This window comes from Gymnogyps californianus, chromosome 5 (genome assembly GCF_018139145.2).
Source record: "Gymnogyps californianus isolate 813 chromosome 5, ASM1813914v2, whole genome shotgun sequence".
NCBI lineage: Eukaryota > Metazoa > Chordata > Aves > Accipitriformes > Cathartidae > Gymnogyps > Gymnogyps californianus.
In genome coordinates this window covers 53,543,605-53,562,805 of record NC_059475.1, presented here as the reverse complement: position 1 = coordinate 53,562,805, position 19,201 = coordinate 53,543,605, and the positions used below count along the sequence as shown (strand labels likewise).

General features: G+C 36.3%; 1 protein-coding gene across 2 annotated transcripts; it reads left to right on the top strand.

The window, feature by feature from the left end:
• The first annotated feature begins 158 nt into the window (after window positions 1-158).
• On the top strand, window positions 159-17,856 carry ATXN3 (ataxin 3). Of its 2 annotated transcripts, none has more exons than XM_050896876.1 (11): window positions 159-199; window positions 3,901-4,065; window positions 4,601-4,645; window positions 6,004-6,089; window positions 6,508-6,574; window positions 8,947-9,034; window positions 9,287-9,419; window positions 10,538-10,713; window positions 11,140-11,263; window positions 12,023-12,108; window positions 12,781-17,856. In XM_050896876.1, the coding sequence occupies exons 1-11, from the start codon at window positions 176-178 to the stop codon at window positions 12,873-12,875; spliced, it is 1,089 nt and encodes a 362-aa protein (XP_050752833.1). In that variant the 5' UTR covers window positions 159-175; the 3' UTR covers window positions 12,876-17,856. The 2 variants fall into 2 exon arrangements, with proteins under 2 accessions (XP_050752833.1, XP_050752834.1); XM_050896877.1 differs by lacking the exon at window positions 159-199 and adding an exon at window positions 275-383.
• The last annotated feature ends 1,345 nt before the right edge of the window (window positions 17,857-19,201 follow it).

Sequence of the window (19,201 nt, the reverse complement as noted above, 5' to 3'; positions counted from 1 at the left end):
CCTTACCGGCAGGGGGCGCCGCCACGGCCGCCAACCCTCGCGCGGGCCTCATCCGGGCGGCCTAGCCCAGCAGGGTGCCCGCGCGGATTGGCTGCAGCGGGTCGTCGAGCAAGGGAAGGTTTGATTGGCTGGGGAGGTCACGTGAGGCGGAGGCTGCTGGCCGTTGACAATAAACATGGAGTCGATCTTCCACGAGCGGGTGAGTGAGGGGCCGGGGGAGGGTTCCGCTCCTCGCGGAGGCCGACCTGCTGGCCGGCGTAGCGGAGATCGCGCCGCCGGTTGGCCGTCCAGGCCAGGAGTGCTTTCTCTGATGGAGCAGTCGGGGCAGCGGCCGGGTCTCCCGTCCCTGTGCTGGCCCCGAGGCAGCCCCCAGTCCCCCCGGGGTACGCTTGGCCTAGTGCCCTGCCCTGCCGGGCCGCGCTGCCCCTCCCCGGCATCCTTCCGGTGGCAGGAAGAGGCAGCGGCTCGGTTTCCTCTGCCTCAGGGGAGAGCTGGGGCCTTCTCGCGCGGCGATGCCGGTGCCTGTGGCTCGGCTCTGCGAGGCCTGCCAGCTTTGCGGGGAAAGGAAATGTTGTTACTGGTGATCAAAGAGCGTCAGGGCTGAGCCTCAGCGTTTCCTCTTGCACAGCGATTGCTCTTCTTGGGCCTTTAGAAAGAGGCTTCGAGTATGGGAAGGTGCACGCTACAGCTGCTTGCGTTTCTTGAGAAGAGAACTCGCATGACAGAAATGAGCATGAAGACGAGCAGCGGCAGGCAGGGCTGTTTCTGTGCTCTCAGACACATATCTTCACCTAGCCTGACTTGGTTGGCGTTGTGCAATGAGCAGGGAGAGGGGGAGCTGTTAAGGAAATCCTAATTCATGTACTGTGCTTCTGTGTGCTGAACAGTGTTTCCTGTTTTGGAGGACAAATGCTTCTGTGAACTGCTGTGGTTTATCCAGGTTTCCAAATATGAGCTATTTATGCTTTAATGCTATTGAAATATAATTGTCTTTTTTTCACGTACTTTGCCAATGTCTCTGTGCCTTTATTATGTTAAGATTAACACTAGTTTTTATACACTGTTCTTATGTGTAATGATTGCTTTACTTAGCAAATAAAGCAAGATAGCTATATAACTTTCTTAAATAAATTTACTGTTCTGAAATCCATAGAACTCCATAGAGGAGTGTTCTTTCAAACTAGGTTTGGATTGCAAAACTTGGCAAGCATTGTGGTGTTAAACAGCTTCTGTTCAGAGGATGAGTGTTGGATTTCAGCCATTGTGGCCTCTGCTACAGTGACCTTGAGTTCTCGTCTAGATTTGAAAATGAGTTCAAAACAAGTGTACCTTTCTCTTATCTGGCCTAGCCTATCACATAATGAAATGATAACTTTTTTATGACTAAGTTGCTTTCTAGTTTAATAACAAAACTCTGCTGAAATTGAAGTGACAGAGCGTAATACATTCAAAGTTATAAGCTGATTGTAGCTTGTATTTGTTACAGGTTTTGGGGAAGGGGGGGTACAGTCTTGGGTGTCTCATGTGAAATGTAGCTGCTCCCTGGTAAGTTAGTTTCACAGTTAAAGTTATACCTGAATGCCTCTTAAATTTGAGTACCAAGTATTTTTATCTTGTTATCATTATTAGTCTAGGGAAAATTTAACTGAACCTCTGTCTTTTTTCTTAAGGGGTAATTTTTTTTCCCCAATCAAGTGCACTATCTCAGTTCCTGTCAAAATATTTAAAGTGCTGCATGTACACGCACACCCCCAACTTGAATCTGCACACCTCAGACGTTCCAATAAAAAGGCATGGAAAACATGGTATTTATAAAGGAAATTTAACAAAACAAAGACCTAATCAATGTGGCATTTTTAACAGGGGAATGACAATTGCAGAAACTAGGACTTCAGGATGGGCCTTAAGGAGCCCCTGTCTTAGAAGTTGGTTCTTTCTTTGGTAAGATACAAGTGGTTGAAAACACTGAAAGCAAGGCAGCAGTTTATATCAGGATAGGTTTCAACAAGGAGATTTCAGATTGTGGAAAGATGCAGTATTCTCTGCACAAAAAAAATTTGAAGTTAGTGTCTGTTAAAAACTGTAAGATCAGTTTTCTCTTCTGCATTTTGCACTTAATATGAAAAAATTTAGCATATGAAGATTAATGTTTATTACTTTAAGATAAAACTGTACAAATACAGAAAGGTCCTTTTGGTGAAATTAAGATTTAAGCCTGTAATACAACTCATTTTCAAAGGTATTTTAATATCTCTGTTTCTAAATCAGTTTCATATAATTCTGGTGGAGAAGCCTGTGATTCTTGAGCAGGTTCTTCTGTTACAGTTTTATTGTATGACCAGTAGCAGGGATGTGGTCCCGAAGGGACAGGAGCTGGTGTTTAGTCTTGAGTTTCTTGTTGTGGGAAGGACATGAGCTGGAGGAGGTTTCTGGATTCTGTTCAACCCTGGCTGTACAGCCGGTCTAGCTTTAATAACTCATTGCTCAATTGAGTGATGAAGCCTGAAGAAGATTCTGTAATCTGGGGTAAAGGGAACTTTTGAGGTTCCTGCTTTAAGGGAGATCATGGGAGATTTGTGCGTATGATTTGTATGAGGCGTTCATGGAAGTTTAAAGACTGTTCCTCCAAGGCATGCTCTTGTATTCTTAGTTTCTGTGGGTTTGGCAGGAGGGAGGGGTGTTCTTTATTTTTGTTGAGGGGTTTTAGTTTTGTTTGTAGTAGAGTGCATGCACATTAGAGTTCTTAATGTAAATAAAAATGAGGACTGATTAAAACAAAAGAGAAAGGCAGGATTTTAAAACTGTTGTTAATCTTGTCTTGCACTTGTAGTTCACTTATTTGTAAAGAAAGGTTGCTTTTCATGGGCAACTGTGATTTGGTTGGTTTTTTTTTTTTTAGCAAGGTGGTATTTTATCTGTACTTCTGAAAATGGTGGAGCCTCACATGCATCCATTCAGATTAGATATTTTTTAATTTGTGTTACAAAATCATGACTGATGCTTCTAATTTACTCATTTTCAATTTGGGTTGACAGTCTAAAAATGTTATATTTCATTTCTATTATCTCCTATGTGCTGGATATGTAACAAAGTATCTGAAGTGTTTTCCATTTAAATGGTTTATCAACAAAAAATATTTTCATTGTTTAATATGCTCAATTTTAATTTTTTTTGTCACCTCATCATTGTCATCAAGATTTTAGAACCAGTGGTATTAGCTTCTTTTACCTAGTTCCTATACATAAATTTCATGTGGAAAATGAGCTTTACTGCTGCTCCAGTTCCTAATCACTTCTCGGCAATAAACAGATTGGTTATAACCTGAACTGGGTGAGTAACCTGAAATGAAGGAAATAAATTCTGTAGATGTATACTTTTAAATCTCTGCAAAGTCCTAATGGTCTGCTTTTCTTTAGCCACATGTGGAGAGCAGATTGCCAATAGCCACACCTGGCAGGGAAGAAAAGTTAAAAAAGAACAAGAGCATCTGTTGCAGAAAACTTTTGTTACTGGGAACTAGAGATCTAAACTGTTTCACTTTCATGTGGTGGTGATCTGGAAGAGGACAGAATCTATTGTTCTGATGGTTGCAGAGTCCTTGTGTGATTTGGTCAGGCCATTGGCAATTTTCACAGTGTTTTCAAAAACAACATTTCTACATGAAATTTATTTCCTTTGAGGAAATAAAGTAGTAAGCGTGTTGGGCTTTTTCCCCATCAAATCGATGGGAGGATTGTATTCTATAGCTGGCAGTGTAATACATCCGAAGAATATATGGCATTCTGGGTGAGTGGGGAGGGCAGGAAGTTTGCCAGAATGAAACAGTTGAGTCATTTTACAGAGTAAAACATTAACGTGATTTTTTGTTGTCTTTGGTATTTTTTTCTCTTCCAACATTAGCAAGAAGGCTCATTGTGTGCTCAGCACTGTCTGAATAATTTGCTACAAGGGGAATATTTTAGTCCTGTTGAGTTATCCTCTATTGCACAGCAGTTGGATGAGGAAGAAAGAATGAGAATGGCAGAGGGAGGAGTGTCTAGTGAAGAATATAGAACATTTTTACAGGTAAAATCATCTTAATTTGAGGTTGCTTGATATTTGCCTGAAATCTAATATTGTGTAGCACAGACCTGCTATTCTTGCACAGCTAGAGAAGGTTAATTTTCTAGTGCTAAAACTTAAATTTTTAGGCCTTTTCATTCACGCATCTTAAATTTGGTGTTTTCAAATGTTACTAGTACAGCTTTACAATAATTCTACAAAAAGCTACATTATCTTCATCTTACAGGTAGGAAGGTCAGGCATGGCGAGGAGGAGGATCAGCGATTTGCCTTTTGTTTTTGTAAGCCAGTGGCAGACACAGGAACAGAAGTTCCCATGCCTGTCTGTCATTTTTAATTTAAAGCATTTTTAATTTAAAGGTTTGAGTTTTTACTTAATAAGCTTATTTGGGCATTGTAATCAGCCTTACAGACTAGGATATACTGAGTTGTTACTTTAAGTATGTGCAGTTATATTTATTTTCAAAACTGAATTATTTCTGACCTTTTATGCTTACACCATTTTTCCCTTTTCTCCCTCCCAACCTAACACTGAGCAGCAGCCTTCTGTAAATATGGATGATAGTGGATTCTTCTCAATTCAAGTAAGCATGGCTCTATACTGACAGAATTTTTTATTTATGCAATATATGTTCTCTCATATAATTTAAATGGCATTGAGCTTTTTCATCTAGTTTCCAGTTTATAGGCTTAATGGGATTAAGTGCTGGACTTCTAAACCTTCAGAGTGTGTTCCATTAACAGCAGTGACTTACAGTTCTTGAATTCATGGGCCCTTAAACATAGTAGAAGCATGGACTCCTGAACTGTGAAATGACACCTGCTGGCAATAAGCTTGATTTCGAAGTTGCTTCATATGGGCACTTCAGGTGTGGACCTTGGGTCCCATAGACTACAGGTGAAAAAGCAGACTTGAGATTCTTTTCTCAAATTATAGACTGTAAAGCCCTTGGCAATGGTTACAGGGTTATCACAGCGATTTGCAGAATGGAAAAAGCTGCAATATCTGCATTCCAGTTTTTATAACACACTCAGACACTTAGAGCTGGGTTTTTCCTTTTTTCTTTTTTTTTTTTTTAAGGACCATGATGGAAAATTAATTAATAATAAATACTTAAACCAGAACAACAACAACAAAAGGTATTGAACACCGAATTTGGGCTTGTGTCTAGACTAGAGCTGTAGGCAATGCTTTGCACCTTTGGCTGTCTCCTGAGCTTTCAGAAGTGCTTGTCAATGTTCCAGAATCCCTCAAGAGCCTCTCTTCCTTATGGCAGGACAGGGCTGTTTTTCTATTCAGTGAAAAACCATTAAAGGTTGGCATTTCTTGTATTCTTGATTGTGCTGCTTCAGTATTGAAGCTGAAAAAAAATGCTTCCTCTTATTCTACTTTTTTTGTCCTGTCATTGCTTTGCTCACTTGCTAGATAGTTGGCTCGCTGAAAGGAAGATGAATTGTTAGTTTAAAATTTCTTACAGCATTATTTCAGATAGCTTTAAAGAGTTATGGTAAAAGAGTTTGTGCAAATATACCTGACGGATCCTGTGACAATCCAGTGGTGCAAAATTTCCAATAGTTACTGTGGGGAAGGATGACATTGTATTGGGGGGCGAGGGAGGGCAGAGCAGTACATTGAGAGCAGAGAGATGACAACTTTTGAAGTGTCTGTGGGAGGTGAAGTTCCAGCTTTGTCTGGGGGAGTAAGCTTATTAACACATCTCAGTTAAATCCTAGTTTTGTTACTTCCCCTTAGATATAGTATGCGTGTTATGTTTGCATGTAGATTCATGAGAGTTGCATTTCGAATAATGTGATTCCTAGGTTTCTCAGCAATGTTTTGAAAACTAAGTTTTATGAAAACGGTATAATTGTTTATAGCAGCTAAGATGGTTGCATTGCTTAAATTTAGATATGACTGATGAAAAGTGCTATTTTTTGACAGGTTATAAGCAATGCCTTGAAAGTTTGGGGTTTAGAACTAATCCTCTTCAACAGCCCAGAGTATCAGAGGCTTGGGATCGACCCTATGTAAGATGTTTTTTTTCTTAGCACCCTGTTTTCATTTTACAGCAAAATAATACTCTTAATCTATGATTTAAGTCTTTCTTTAAAATTACTATTTCAAGCTCTGTTGCATTCTGATGTTTTTATTATCCCCTCTGTGTTTAATTTTTTTTCTTGTGGGGGTGTATATGAGCATGTGTCCTCTGTGCCTTCGTGATATTTCAGTATCTGTAGCATCACAGGTATATAGAGATTTCAGTAATGTTGACAACTTCCTAAATGTTATAAAAGCAGTATGAGTACTCTGTAACATCAACAGTTGTATTACTGAAATTTTATTATGTAAGTTTAAATTAGTGGTAGCAAAGAATTTAAACATTAATATGCACTCCAATATTAGCGTATTTAATTTTATCTATACTTTTTGTTTTTCTTTTTACAGAAATGAAAAATCATTTATTTGTAATTATAAGGAACACTGGTTTACAGTTCGAAAGTTAGGAAAACAGGTGACATTGTCTTTTTTATTTAAAAATTGACTTCAGAATGGGGGTGGAAAAGTGGTTGCGAGTAGACCATGTGTTGGCCTTTTGCAAGCTTTTGCTGCAGTTTGCTTTAATAGTATCCCATATTAAAAAAAAAAAAAAAAGTAAATGTTATATCACAAAAGTGCCAGGCAGCTTTTTATGAATGTTAGCCTGGGGAAAGACCTAGGATCAGTTCCCCAGTGAACCTGTCCTCTAGGGAGCTGCAGCTCTGGTAGAATCTGTGTGATGTCTTAAGCTCTTTTCTTTCTTTTCTGCATGAAAAATAGCAGAAAAATTGTATGGGGAGGGACGGAGGAGTCTTAGACAAGGATTAGGATCCCTATAGAATGCAAACTTATTTTAATGCACTAAATTATTGACATTGTAAAAATGATTTTGTTCATTTAAATGGACAGTAGGTACAAGAAAAAGTTCACATTTCAAATGTATTAATATTTATGATTGCTAGTATTTAAGAGTATCCATCAGGATAAGGTTGGGGAAAATAGAATCACGATTTTGTACTATTTTAGAAAACTTTCTGAAACAGTTGTATTATAAGCAGGAAATAGTTACTAAAGGTAAGGGATGGCCATACAAGTATATGGTACATATATAATAAGTCACATCCATGTCCCTTGTAACAGCAATGCAGTGTTTTATTTCAGTAGTCAATCATTGTTCTGGATCATACTGCATAAGCTTTTATACGACATAAGCTGGTTTGGTGTTTGGTTTTTTTCAGGGTTTTTTTTGTTATAGAAAATGTTCATGAAATAAGCTTTTAGATTCTACAATAGTGGACAGGAGTCTCTTTACCCAGTTGGTTTATTTTGCAAGTGGTGGCTACCTATGTTGTCATCCAGATTTAAAAAAAAAAAAAAATCACCTGTGAGTAAACAAACTAAACTGCTGTTCTGCTTTAGTTTAAAAGTACAGCTAATGTTTACAGCCAATTTTTGTATATTTGATATCAGAAAGGCTGAATGGTCTCTTAAAAGTACGGGAATGTTACTTATTATATAATACAACCATGTTGGGTGGAATTTTATGAGATAGCATTCTAGCCCAAAATGTTTTAAGTTGGAGGGGTGATGTCTTTTGCTTGTACATGTGGCTTGTAACCACAGGAAGACAATACTAGGTGTCTGTTGTCTAGAGAGTACTGAGAAAAGATAGACAAAATAGGTTGACGTAGATTTGACCTGCTTCTCTTCTGTTACAGTTAAAGCAAAATTAGTTTACCGAACCTTCCTCCTCCATATTCCATTTTAAAAGTTTGTCTGTAATCTGTCCATCGTATTTGTTTACATAACTTTTTATTCCCCACTCCTATACTGTTGGTATTTTTACCCTTTCCTAGTGGCAACGGATGTTTTTGGCAAATTAAGTGACTGAATGACAGAATGGTAGATAGTCACTTACCTGTATTCCAGGTGAATTATAGTATGGGCCTGACTGCAAGTGTATGACTGCATATATGGAAGTTTGGGTAGATAAATGCATTTTTGTGAGAACGGAGATAGAATTCTCCTTCTACTATCTGAGATGGTGCTTTCTGGTTAAAACTGGATAATATTGAACGAGTATGGTATAAAAAAAGGTTCTTCAGGTTGATGGCAATATATATGGGGTTTTAAAGGTAGAATATTTTGTCGTACACGTTGAATATATTTTCTCTCTAGAAGTATTATAAATGACTAGTTGTCGTCTTCAGGGAACTAGAAGTGATCTGTGTATATTTATCTCAAGTGTCCCCTATTGTAATATTATGCTGTACTATCAGTATATTAAATTTGAGTTCATTTTTCTTAATTTTTAAATTTAAAAATTTTCTCAGAGAGAAGTAAACAATAGTTTTCAGCACCACCAGCTATTAAAGGCAGAATGTTTAATGAAAGTATTTCATGGAAAGAATTCAACTTCTGTTTCCTGTATCTATTAATTTTTTAAGATACAGCATTAACTTATGAAGGGTTTCTTCCTTCATTAGTCTCTGAACAGATTTAAAACTAGGATTAAGCAGAATTTTAGAACGATGTCTGAAATAATTCTTCTACCATTATATTTTGATTTATCTGTTTTAATCTGTTTGCCTGGTACCAGTGTTCAGTAATGGGAGAGAGCATGCAGTAATTTCCCCACTTCAGATCTCCTGTTAGCTGAAGAGTATTTGAATGGTAACCTTTAGCGGTATAGGTATTGTGCTTCAAAAGACTTTTAATTTGATAATTTATTTTACTGGATTTATTCGGATATTCCATCATAGAAAATGACCACAATGTACAGAAATGGATTACCAAGTAATCTTTATGCTAATTTGTTCTCTCAAACCTTTTTTTTCTTAATTACAGTGGTTTAACTTGAACTCTCTCTTGATGGGTCCAGAACTAATATCAGATACATATCTTGCACTTTTCTTGGCTCAATTACAACAGGAAGGTAATAGTAACTTGCAGATGTTAAATCTCATTAATTAAAAGTAGGTAATAATCATTATTTATTAGAACTTGTGTATTCAGTTAACTACCCTTAGTTTTATGATTGAAATAGTGAAATAACCCAAGTCCTTATAATGAAAGGTAGAGCCTTACATTGTAATAAATTGCGCATCATTGTGTTCCATATAGTGTGCATTTTAGAGTGTTTATGCATGCACCTTAATGCTGTAGACTTACGATTTATTTTTCTCAGGTTATTCCATATTTGTAGTAAAAGGTGACCTGCCAGACTGTGAGGCTGATCAGCTATTGCAGATGATTCGGGTACAGCAGATGCAGCGACCAAAACTCATTGGAGAAGAGACAGCACAGTCAAGAGATCAAAGGTAAGGTAAATAGAGATTTTATTTTAATAATGTTCAGTATGATTGGTTTCCATGATTAATGCCTACATGGAGACAAGCCCCTTAAGAAGTAATCAGGAACACCTTTAGTGCAATACACTTACTACTGTTGCACACAGTAAAAGCAAGTTGGTAGAATACAAATGGTGTATTTTTAAGTGGGCAAAAACTGTCTTAATAAGGATTCAGTCTTTCCATGTGCATAAGTGTTGTATAGTGCAGATTTTTAACTTCATGATTACGATATTTTTCCAATTATAGTAAAATGGGTTAGCAAATCTTACCAAACTATGGTTAATAGTAATCAATCTATAATTAAGATTGGCTTGTGCATTCTGTCATAAGTAGAAAAGAACGAGAAACCCATATCTGAATTCCACATCATATAAATCGTACAGCATTGCCTTTTGGAATAACTTCACTGTAAATGTTGTGGTACTGCTCTGTTGTGATGCATACAGCTAATATAAAACATCCTTGAAAGCATATAAAGTACGACTGCAATAATTTTATCACATTTTCATAGTGAATAAATAGCATACTGATAAAAAGGCTTAAGGCTTTTCAGAGGAATTAATTCATTATTATTTCTTCCACTTTGTAAAGGTAAACTGGTGTTGTAAATTGATGGAATAAAAACAAACTACTTGGCAGTAACATGGAAAGTGTGTATAGTTTACAGAGGATCTGTTGCTCCAGTGTGGTCATCAAAGCTTCCCAAGAAGGAGACCACATGCACTATTGTCTGCTGGTGTAACTGTTTAAAGAGCAATAGGTTCAAATAACATGTATTATTGCTTTTTGTAGGCTTATTGTTTTTGAAATTTTTCCTGTGGAACAGATTCTTGTCAGCATGTGCATGGGTTTAGAGTTGCAGTATTTTCATTTTTACAGCTGCAAGCTCTGCTTGCAGCCCTTTTGTGCTTTTTCATGTAGAAATGAAAATATTTGCTTATATAACAGATTTTCACAATAGAAATGTTTTTTTCCAAAGCTTAAAAAAAAAAGATAAATCAGCAGAAAATATTTACTTTAAATCTCACAGTAAAAGTTAATATCATTTCTGTCTGAATTCTGCCATAAATGTATCAATTTCACAGGCTACCCAGAAGTGATGTGGACCAAGCAATAGAAGTTAACAATCCTTTTGATGGAACAGGCATGTTAGATGAAGACGAAGAGAATTTTCAGAGAGCCCTGGCTCTAAGTAGGCAGGAAATTGATATGGAAGATGAAGAAGCCGATCTTCGCAGAGCCATTCAACTCAGCATGCAAGGTGCAGTGCTCATCTAAATTTCTGTTACAGTGTTCATGTTGCTTATGCTTTAGGCAGCTACTCAGTTTCAGTCAGCCACTTTTTCCAGCATGCGTCAAGCTCTACGAAAAGACTGGCTTCGAGGCATGGAAGGACAACACAGAATTTCCTGTAGCTATCTCCTTTCTGCTTTTTGAAAAGTTGTAACTTTCATGTTAGCATTGATCATCAGGAAGCAAGAACAAATTGGCAAAGGGTGGCAGGAGGGAAGGGAAATAGTCCTAAGGTGAGGAGGAGAGATGGTATCAAGTGAAGTTAGCCTAGATGCTTATTTCTCCAACAAGTCTCTTTCTTCCCCTCAAGTTTGAAGACATTTTCTTAAGCTATATTTCATTTACTAACTCCATTTTACTGTAATTAGTAGGATATGGCATGTTCTGGTTTTAGGTAGTCGTCGAAGTGAGTTCTCAGACTCATTACCACAGAATGTTCCTCAGTCGCCTCACACCAGTCAGACAGACTCCCTTTCTTCAGAAGAACTGCGAAGGAGAAGACAAGCATATTTTGAAAAGTAAAGTAGTTGACAGAAAACTGCATGTGGAAGTACATGTCGTATTTTTCAGTACTTTTGGGGCGTGGATGGGTTTCTGACTAAGGTCCAGCTTAACTTTTCTCTCTTAACATGTTTTCCTAATAGTACCTGAATTTTGCTATTCCCAGGTGGTTCCTATGAAGAAAAGAAACCTATAAATAAGAGGGGATCTGTTAGTAATGCAACATCAGTCTTGTGAAGAAAGAAAACATACATGTTATAAAGTATTTTAAATGAAATCCTGTAAATTTCTGTAATCATCTTTCTGAAGAAAAGTATTCTTTCTCTAAGACTTTGCTTCTGGTAATGATGCCTCTAATGTGCATCACATGAAAGTGTTCTAGGTGATATTTTGTGTTGCTGTTCTGGAGTACCTTCTTAATACATAGTTGGGGTATTGTTGTAGCTTTTCCTTATTTCTGTCTCCTAGTGATGGAGGAAATAAAGACCAGGGAGAAATGCTGTGGATGGGAGGAGTTAGACTTTGCATGAGAGGATAAGAATACAGAACATGTGAATTCTGGGAAAATAGTAATGTGGCTTGGAGTATAATGTTGGGAAGATAGGTGTTTGAAGGTTAGCAGTGTGAAACGGTTGAAGAGATTTTAGGTGCAGGGGTGTTATTGTACCAAACAGCTTCTACTTCTCACTCTTGGCCTTCCTTACAATGAAATAGACTTGACACAGGTCTCATACTGATGTTAATCTTATTCTCTTATAAATTTATAACACTTTCAGGCAGCAGCAACAGCTACAGCAGCAAGATCGGACCCCGAACCTACATAAGCCAACTCTAAGCTCAAGCACTCCAGAAGCTGACCCAGGTATTGTTTTTAAAACTTATTTCCAACACTGAAATATTTATGTCTTTTTCACCTTTGTATTGTGCTCTGTTTCCTAACTTTCCTTGTCTGCCTGCTTCCTCACTCCAGCAGCTATTCAGACTATGTATCACAGCCATTACTCTTTTTGGCAGTGAAGGAAAGGATCACTTTCTTGAAAAGCCTGTTCTGCTTTGAATGTCAATATCCTGTTTTAAAGTGAAGAGCGTCACTATTAGACCATTTGAGTGGTAGCTTTGCTTTGTGTTGTTTTGTTTGGCTTGAGCATTAAAAATTGTAATCTTTGATGGGATTTGTGCCAACAATTTGTTTTCTAAATGACTTTTAAAGTTGTATGACAATGTAATAAACTTGGAGTAATATCTGACAAAATTACTGGAACCAGTTTTCAGTAGAACATAAGTATGTAGGCCTTACCAGTATTAGGTATTGGTGATCCAAAATTAATGTGTATTACTTGTTAGAAACTGACTGTTGTGAATGGAAAGCTAAGTGCAAAATGTTCATGATTTTAAAAAACAAAACCAAAGCCAATTTTGGGGGTGGGCTGAAAACAGGTGGGTGTCAACAAAAGGAACAACAAAAGCATTTAACAACAGTTGAGAACTAGCTCTGTGCATTTATTACAACTTAACATGCATTTGTTTTCTTTAGGAGGTGATATGAGTGAAGAAGACATGCTTCAAGCAGCCATGAATATGTCTCTGGAATCTGTTAGAAACCACTTGAATACAGAAGAGGAAAAATGACATAACTTTTTTTTTTTCCCTCTTATTGGCAAAACACTAAGTCTCCATTATAATTTTACTGTGTGGATGTTGCACAAGCAGGGTTCATTTCAGAGTTCTGGAAGCAGGAATGAAAGAGTGGCTGGAGGTAAGAGTTTAGAGGGAATCTGCAAATACAAAAAAAATTGCACTAATTTAGAAAACTGTAGCACTCCTACTACAGAACATCTGTTCACAAGAGTAGCTGTATTAAAATTACTTAAACTATTCACATGAACAAAGTTAGACACAAGTAGCAGCTGTAACTTGCATTTAAAAAGCAAGTTTAAATTGTTTTGAAGAATTCTATAGAAAATACAAAAGGTGCCAAAAACCAGCATCAACTGAATTCCTTCAGTACTAATGGAAAAATAGATACAAGTAATACATTGTGCTCATAAATGGCTAAGTTCTTTATAAAATCACTTAAAATGGGCAAAAGAATTAAATTCTGTTTATCTTAGATAATTTATTTTGTGATTGTTTATTCTGAATGACTTAATGTCAACTTTTCAATCCTGCTGTCCACTTTTGAAATGACCCATTCTGCAGGAGAAACATGAATCCATAAATTTCATACTTTGCAATTCAAGAGAAAATCTTCAGTGTATTGTTGATTATGATGTTACTCCTGAATCTTTCGGTGACTTCTGACCTTCTAACACTTTCTGGTTCTACTTTCAGTTCCAACTGTAAAATTTTCAGATCCATGTTTAGAGTAGGATTTTGGCATCGCCCTATTGTCTTTTGGCAGATAACTTGCCGCCTTTGGTTTGGTTGTTTAATTTGGTTTTGTTTTCTTATGCTCTTTCTAGTTATGCCACTGTCTTTACTATAAAAGTAGCATATAATCAGTTGGGTTAAACAGGTTTTCTTTTCTACCTCTTCTGGAGTCTTTTTTCCTCTTCAAGCTCAACCCTTCATTCTGGCCTTTCAGTATGAAAGAGCTGTAACTGAGTCTAGGAGAAAGGAGGAGGGGATTTAGGTGCCATAAAGTCAGTGCCACACATCTAAGGTGCATTCCTGCAGTCTGAAATGACCCCTGTGCAAGTAGCTTTTTTAAGAATGAATATTTATGTCTGTGTGGATGTTCTTTCTGAAATGCTTTTTATGAGTGTCTGTCAGAATGTTGCAGCTTTTTCAGGAATGGCCTTTATTCACGCACCTTACAATTTTTATCATGCTGTTTCTGATCCTGAGAAAAATTGGGGAGTAAAGTGTGTGAGATAGCTTATGCTATTGGTTGTAGACATTTGCTTTGATATCCAGGATGAATGTGTAACAGGGTGACCAAACCTGACTTTCAACTTCAGTGCAACAATTGAGATATGTTTCATTTTCCTAAATGGTGCTTGAAATACAAATTCTGTTTACATATAAATTATATGGAAATATGTTGTAGATAGAGTATGTAAGCTGTAGTCCACTTAATGCATTAACAGTTAGCACAGGCATTCTGAGAATCTTTTGAAGATAACCCTAAATTTCTTTATCAAAATATTCTAAAGTTATATCATTGCACAATAGTAACATTTAATTAAAATTAGTATGAAATGAATGGTAGCTAGATGGAAATATACATTCAGCATCAAGTAGTACTGTACATGAAAGGGCTCTTACCTCTCAGTAAAGATTTGTTTACAGCAATGGTTTCTTGATAGCTTAGGATATTATTATATTATACACAATTGGGCTAAATTCTGTTTCCTTACCTGTGTGCTGAATTTCCACCAATGTCACCAGAACCCCTGCTATGTGTAAGACAATATGGATTTTGACATGAGACAGCAGTACTTTTTAAAAACTGATTTTAAATTTTGTCTTTTTTAAGTAATCCTGTCATGCACATTATAATTAATATCTGTAAAGTCTCAAATTAATACAGCTAAACAATGGCTTTAAAAGTCTATGTGTGCATATGCCATTTTGAAATGCTGTATTTTTCGGGATGTAAATTTCTGCTTTCAGTTTAAAATCTATATGAAACTGAAAACAGGAAAGGAATCTCTAAAGCACTGAATTATTTCTTTGCTCATCTGTAAATTATCCACAGCTTTAATTTCCCTTCTTTTGTTGTGCCATAAACTGATTCTGAAATAAGACTCTCTTTTATAAATAGGTATAGGCTGGCAATTTGATACCAGTACTTGGAACTTGGACCTTTTATCCTCTATTGTAAGAATATAATAAAAATGTATTATTTCTATAGCTATATAGTGTAGCAGCCCTATATTTAAAAAAAAAAAAATCTAAGCCCCTTGAATTGCATTAACTGTAACTTGTGACAATTACATGTTTTTATAATCACTAAAGCATGGAGGTTTGCATTTGAACTTTCATGTCACTTTGTAAGTTACTTAATCACCCAAGTGTTTTAATATGTAAGGAATATAAAGTAACAGTGCCTGAAAAGCACAACTGTGTCACTCATTACAGGGCTAACCATATTCCTTTCTGTGTAGAAACATTGTCACTCTACAAATACCAATTTGATTTTCAGAGGAATGTCAAGTGTAATGAAGTAGGTGTATCGCCTAGTCAAGGAGTTAAGAGGTAGCAACGTAAGCTACATATGTTAATTGCACCAAAGGAAAAGACTAATACTAATTGCTGACAGTACATATTTTATAACCCAGACCTAAAGATCAAAATGTGTGGACCTGCCAAGAAGCTGTCAATAAAAAGCTGATCTCATTTTTTCGTGTGCATTCTTTCAGTGGTAAACAGTTCTCAACGTGGCTGAACTATGCTCATAAGGCATTTACTAATTTAGAGCCTGTTCCTAGTGTTATCTGTTCTGTCAAGCTGAAGGTTTTTTCCCACGTTGTAGCTCTAGGCCAAAGTCCATTGTAAAGGAGCAGAAATTGATTTTTTTTTTTATTACAGTATGATGTTTGAGGGAATTTCAGACTTCATTTATCCAACAGATTTTTACCGTCTTCCTCACAGTGAGCGGTCCATGTGACGTAATTTGTGTTTTTCTGCCTATAGAAATCAAAGGGGTAGGGGGAATGAGTGATACATTAAATATCTTCCAAAATTAGTTCTGTAAGTACAATTCTGTAAACTGCTTTCATGGTCTTGTAATGAGGGCAGGAGGAAAAAGTGTTGTAATGCAGTCATGCTTGAATGCAATTCTTGTTACACACAGCAGGTATAAATATGAGCTATTTAAATGCTCACATTTTTCTGGGCTTGATACTAATCTGATATAATACTGGCTTACTCTCCAATATTTGGGCTCTTTGTGCCCTTCAAACAACTTCAGCAATTTTAAATGTAATTTTCAGCTAAGGTACTCTTATTATTTTTCATACTTAATTACTTTGCAGACTACTTAAAAATAACCAATACAAAGTTAAATCTCCAATGTGTTTTAATGTTGGACTATTGCGTCTATTACAAATCTATAAAATGGTGGGGAGTTTAAAATGGCTTCTGCATGTCTAGTATACAATTCTATTTCTGTATCTCAGCCAAATATTGTCATTTGCAGGCTGTTTTATTACAAAACTGACAATTAGGCTTTTAAAAATGAACAGGAGTGTGTTACAGTTCTAAAATGTCTGTGAAATTTTCTAGAATTTAGTTTTTGTTTCAAGTAATGATGAAAACATACAAATGGTGGCCCTTTTACTGAGAAATATTATGGGGAATGGGACTGGAGAATTCTAGACCTCAGACTTACAAAGAAGTATTATTGTACAATTCATGTTACCAGCACATACTTTTAAAGGAATCAAAAAAAAGAATCCAAGGAAAAGAAAAATTAAAGTGGAAACTGGTTTTTTTAAGGGCTTAGATACAAAATTATGTTGTTCACTTGGTAAGCCATTACTGTATTGCATAAAACAAACTTAACTCCTGGGAAATCTTCATATTTACAAATAATTTAAAAAAGAAAAAACGTCTAACAGGTAATACATATATACCCATTCCCTCACATACACATAATCAGTTGTTCAAGTAAGAACAGTACTTAATACATTTGAACTGGCCCAGTCCAAATATTCAATTCTTTAGTTTCAAATTAGTAGTTTCTTTGTGTTGTATCCAGGTGCACATCTTAAAAGCATGAGCTGTTTTGCAGTAAACTTTTGTAACCTGCATACAGACATTTTGCCTTATTTGCATTTCAGACATGGAGGGAATGCTTTAGTATTTAACCTGCCATAGTCACCTACTTGCCCAATTACAGTTCTTCAGAATGTTAAAGTACATGTGACTTTTCAACTGCTTCAAATGCTTTTACCAAAGCAAATAATTGTTACTACACTTAGGAATTTTGTTTTTTTTTTTTTAATCCCCCTCACCCCCCAGTATAGCCACTGTGTGAATTCAGGAGGGGAAACTTAGAAAAGGGTTTGAACAGAAAGGGATGTAATATTTAAATGCCACTGTGCAAAAAAGAAGAAAAACCTTGATATTGTCTTTAAAGCATGGAAGCATTGATAAAATTTTATTTTTTGCTACATGAAACCCCATGTGTACAAAACAGTGTAGAGTTAGGAATTTGTAAGGGAATAATTTTTTTCATCTCTTGCCTAATAGTTGTGTATTTTAGAAATCATTTTCAGTAATAGATTTTTTGTCTTGAGACTCTGCTTTCAGTATCATGTCTTTGGCTCTGGATTCCTATACAATTTTTGTCTCTATTTTGTGTATATAAAGCATATAATACTGAAAAGATTAAAAAAAGGAAAGCTGAAATGCGTTGTCATTGTTTTCACTGGAAAATGGCAGTGCTGTTTGATATTTTGAAAATGCTATCCAAATAGGCACAAATATATATGGTTGTATTTGATATCACTTTTTTAAATAAATATGATTATAGCTTCTAATGTTTCTCTCTTGACCCAAGTAATTGCATATGTGCTTTCCCTTATGTGTGGATTGGGCACAGAATCATCAAACATTAAAATCTTATCTTTGGTATCAATGGGCTTTGCACCAGATGTTGTGTATATGCATTAGCAGTGGGGTAATTGTCTGTTGCTCTTAACTGACATTTCATCACCTCTGAAGTCTTTTCATCTGTTGATATTCCAAAATTTATGTAAAGACACTCCTGTTAGGAAGAAAGTTGGTGCTGATTATAGTTATGCTACATCTTTAAAAATTGTATGCTTTCTAATTTTAAAATAAGCTAATGTTTCCTGTTTTGCTACCAGAATATACATTCTTTTGTGGCACAATGCATTGTTTTTGTAGTTTAGTCAATCCACAGAGTATACTGGATGATTTCTGTGTACCTTTATCAACAGTAAATTAAGCCAGTCAGCTAAAAAATGAGTTGCAATGCTAAATAGTCAGTTTCTGGTTTTTCAAGAGTAGTTGTTAAAAAAAGTGGGGGGAAAAAAGCCCTCTGTGCTGCTTTCTTGACTTCTTGCCTTACTTGGCAGTATAAAATGAACCACAGTAGGAGACAGTTTCCCATAAAAATGAATTAACCAAACAGTATTGGAAAAGATGACACATCTTGTATCTCCTGTGGACCCATATGGTTTTTGTTAAAACAAACTACGGCATAGGGTGTTCTGAGCATTGTAAACATTTCATATTCATTAAATCCAATGTTTTAAATTAAAATTAACAAAACCGATTAAGATATATGTTTACATTTCATGCTATATCACAGCACTAATACTTCTTACACTTCTGGGGCACTTTTTTTTTGAGCTAGAAATGGATTTGAAGTAGTGTATGATTGTTTTTATTATGGATAATTGTAAGAGTGGTAAATATACTATTAAATTTAAAATTTGGTAATTTATAAACCTGATGGAAAAAATGTTCACTGAGGAAGAGGGAAAGCAATCTTTATTAGAAAACTGTTGAACCTGGCAGCTATTTCAGTTACTTTTAACTTCTGAACTCTTGGGCCGCGTACTCTGCCCAACCTCTGAGTGACAGTGGACAGCAAAGCTAAAAAGGCGATCCAGTACTGCAGGCCAGCTACGGACCCTTCACCAAGGCTCTGCAAGACAGCATTTGGGAAGCAACAAGCCAGTTTTTCCATAGCCGCCTGGTGATGTTTGTCAGCTTGTAACTCCAGAGCATGTGTTCAGTGCCTGCTGCATTCTCACCTCCTCTCTAAAAATGTTAAGATCTCACCTGTGAAATGCTCTTTCTTCTCAGCCTCATTTTACCATTGATGTGGCGCTTTAGTTATTAATCTTTTTATGTAGTTATTAATTTGAAGCTAGCAATGAGCTAGCTGCCCTGTATTTTAGTTCCAATATTGGCAATTTTTTATATCAGTATTGTTCTGTTTTAATACTGCATTTTCTGTAACAGTACAGTACCCC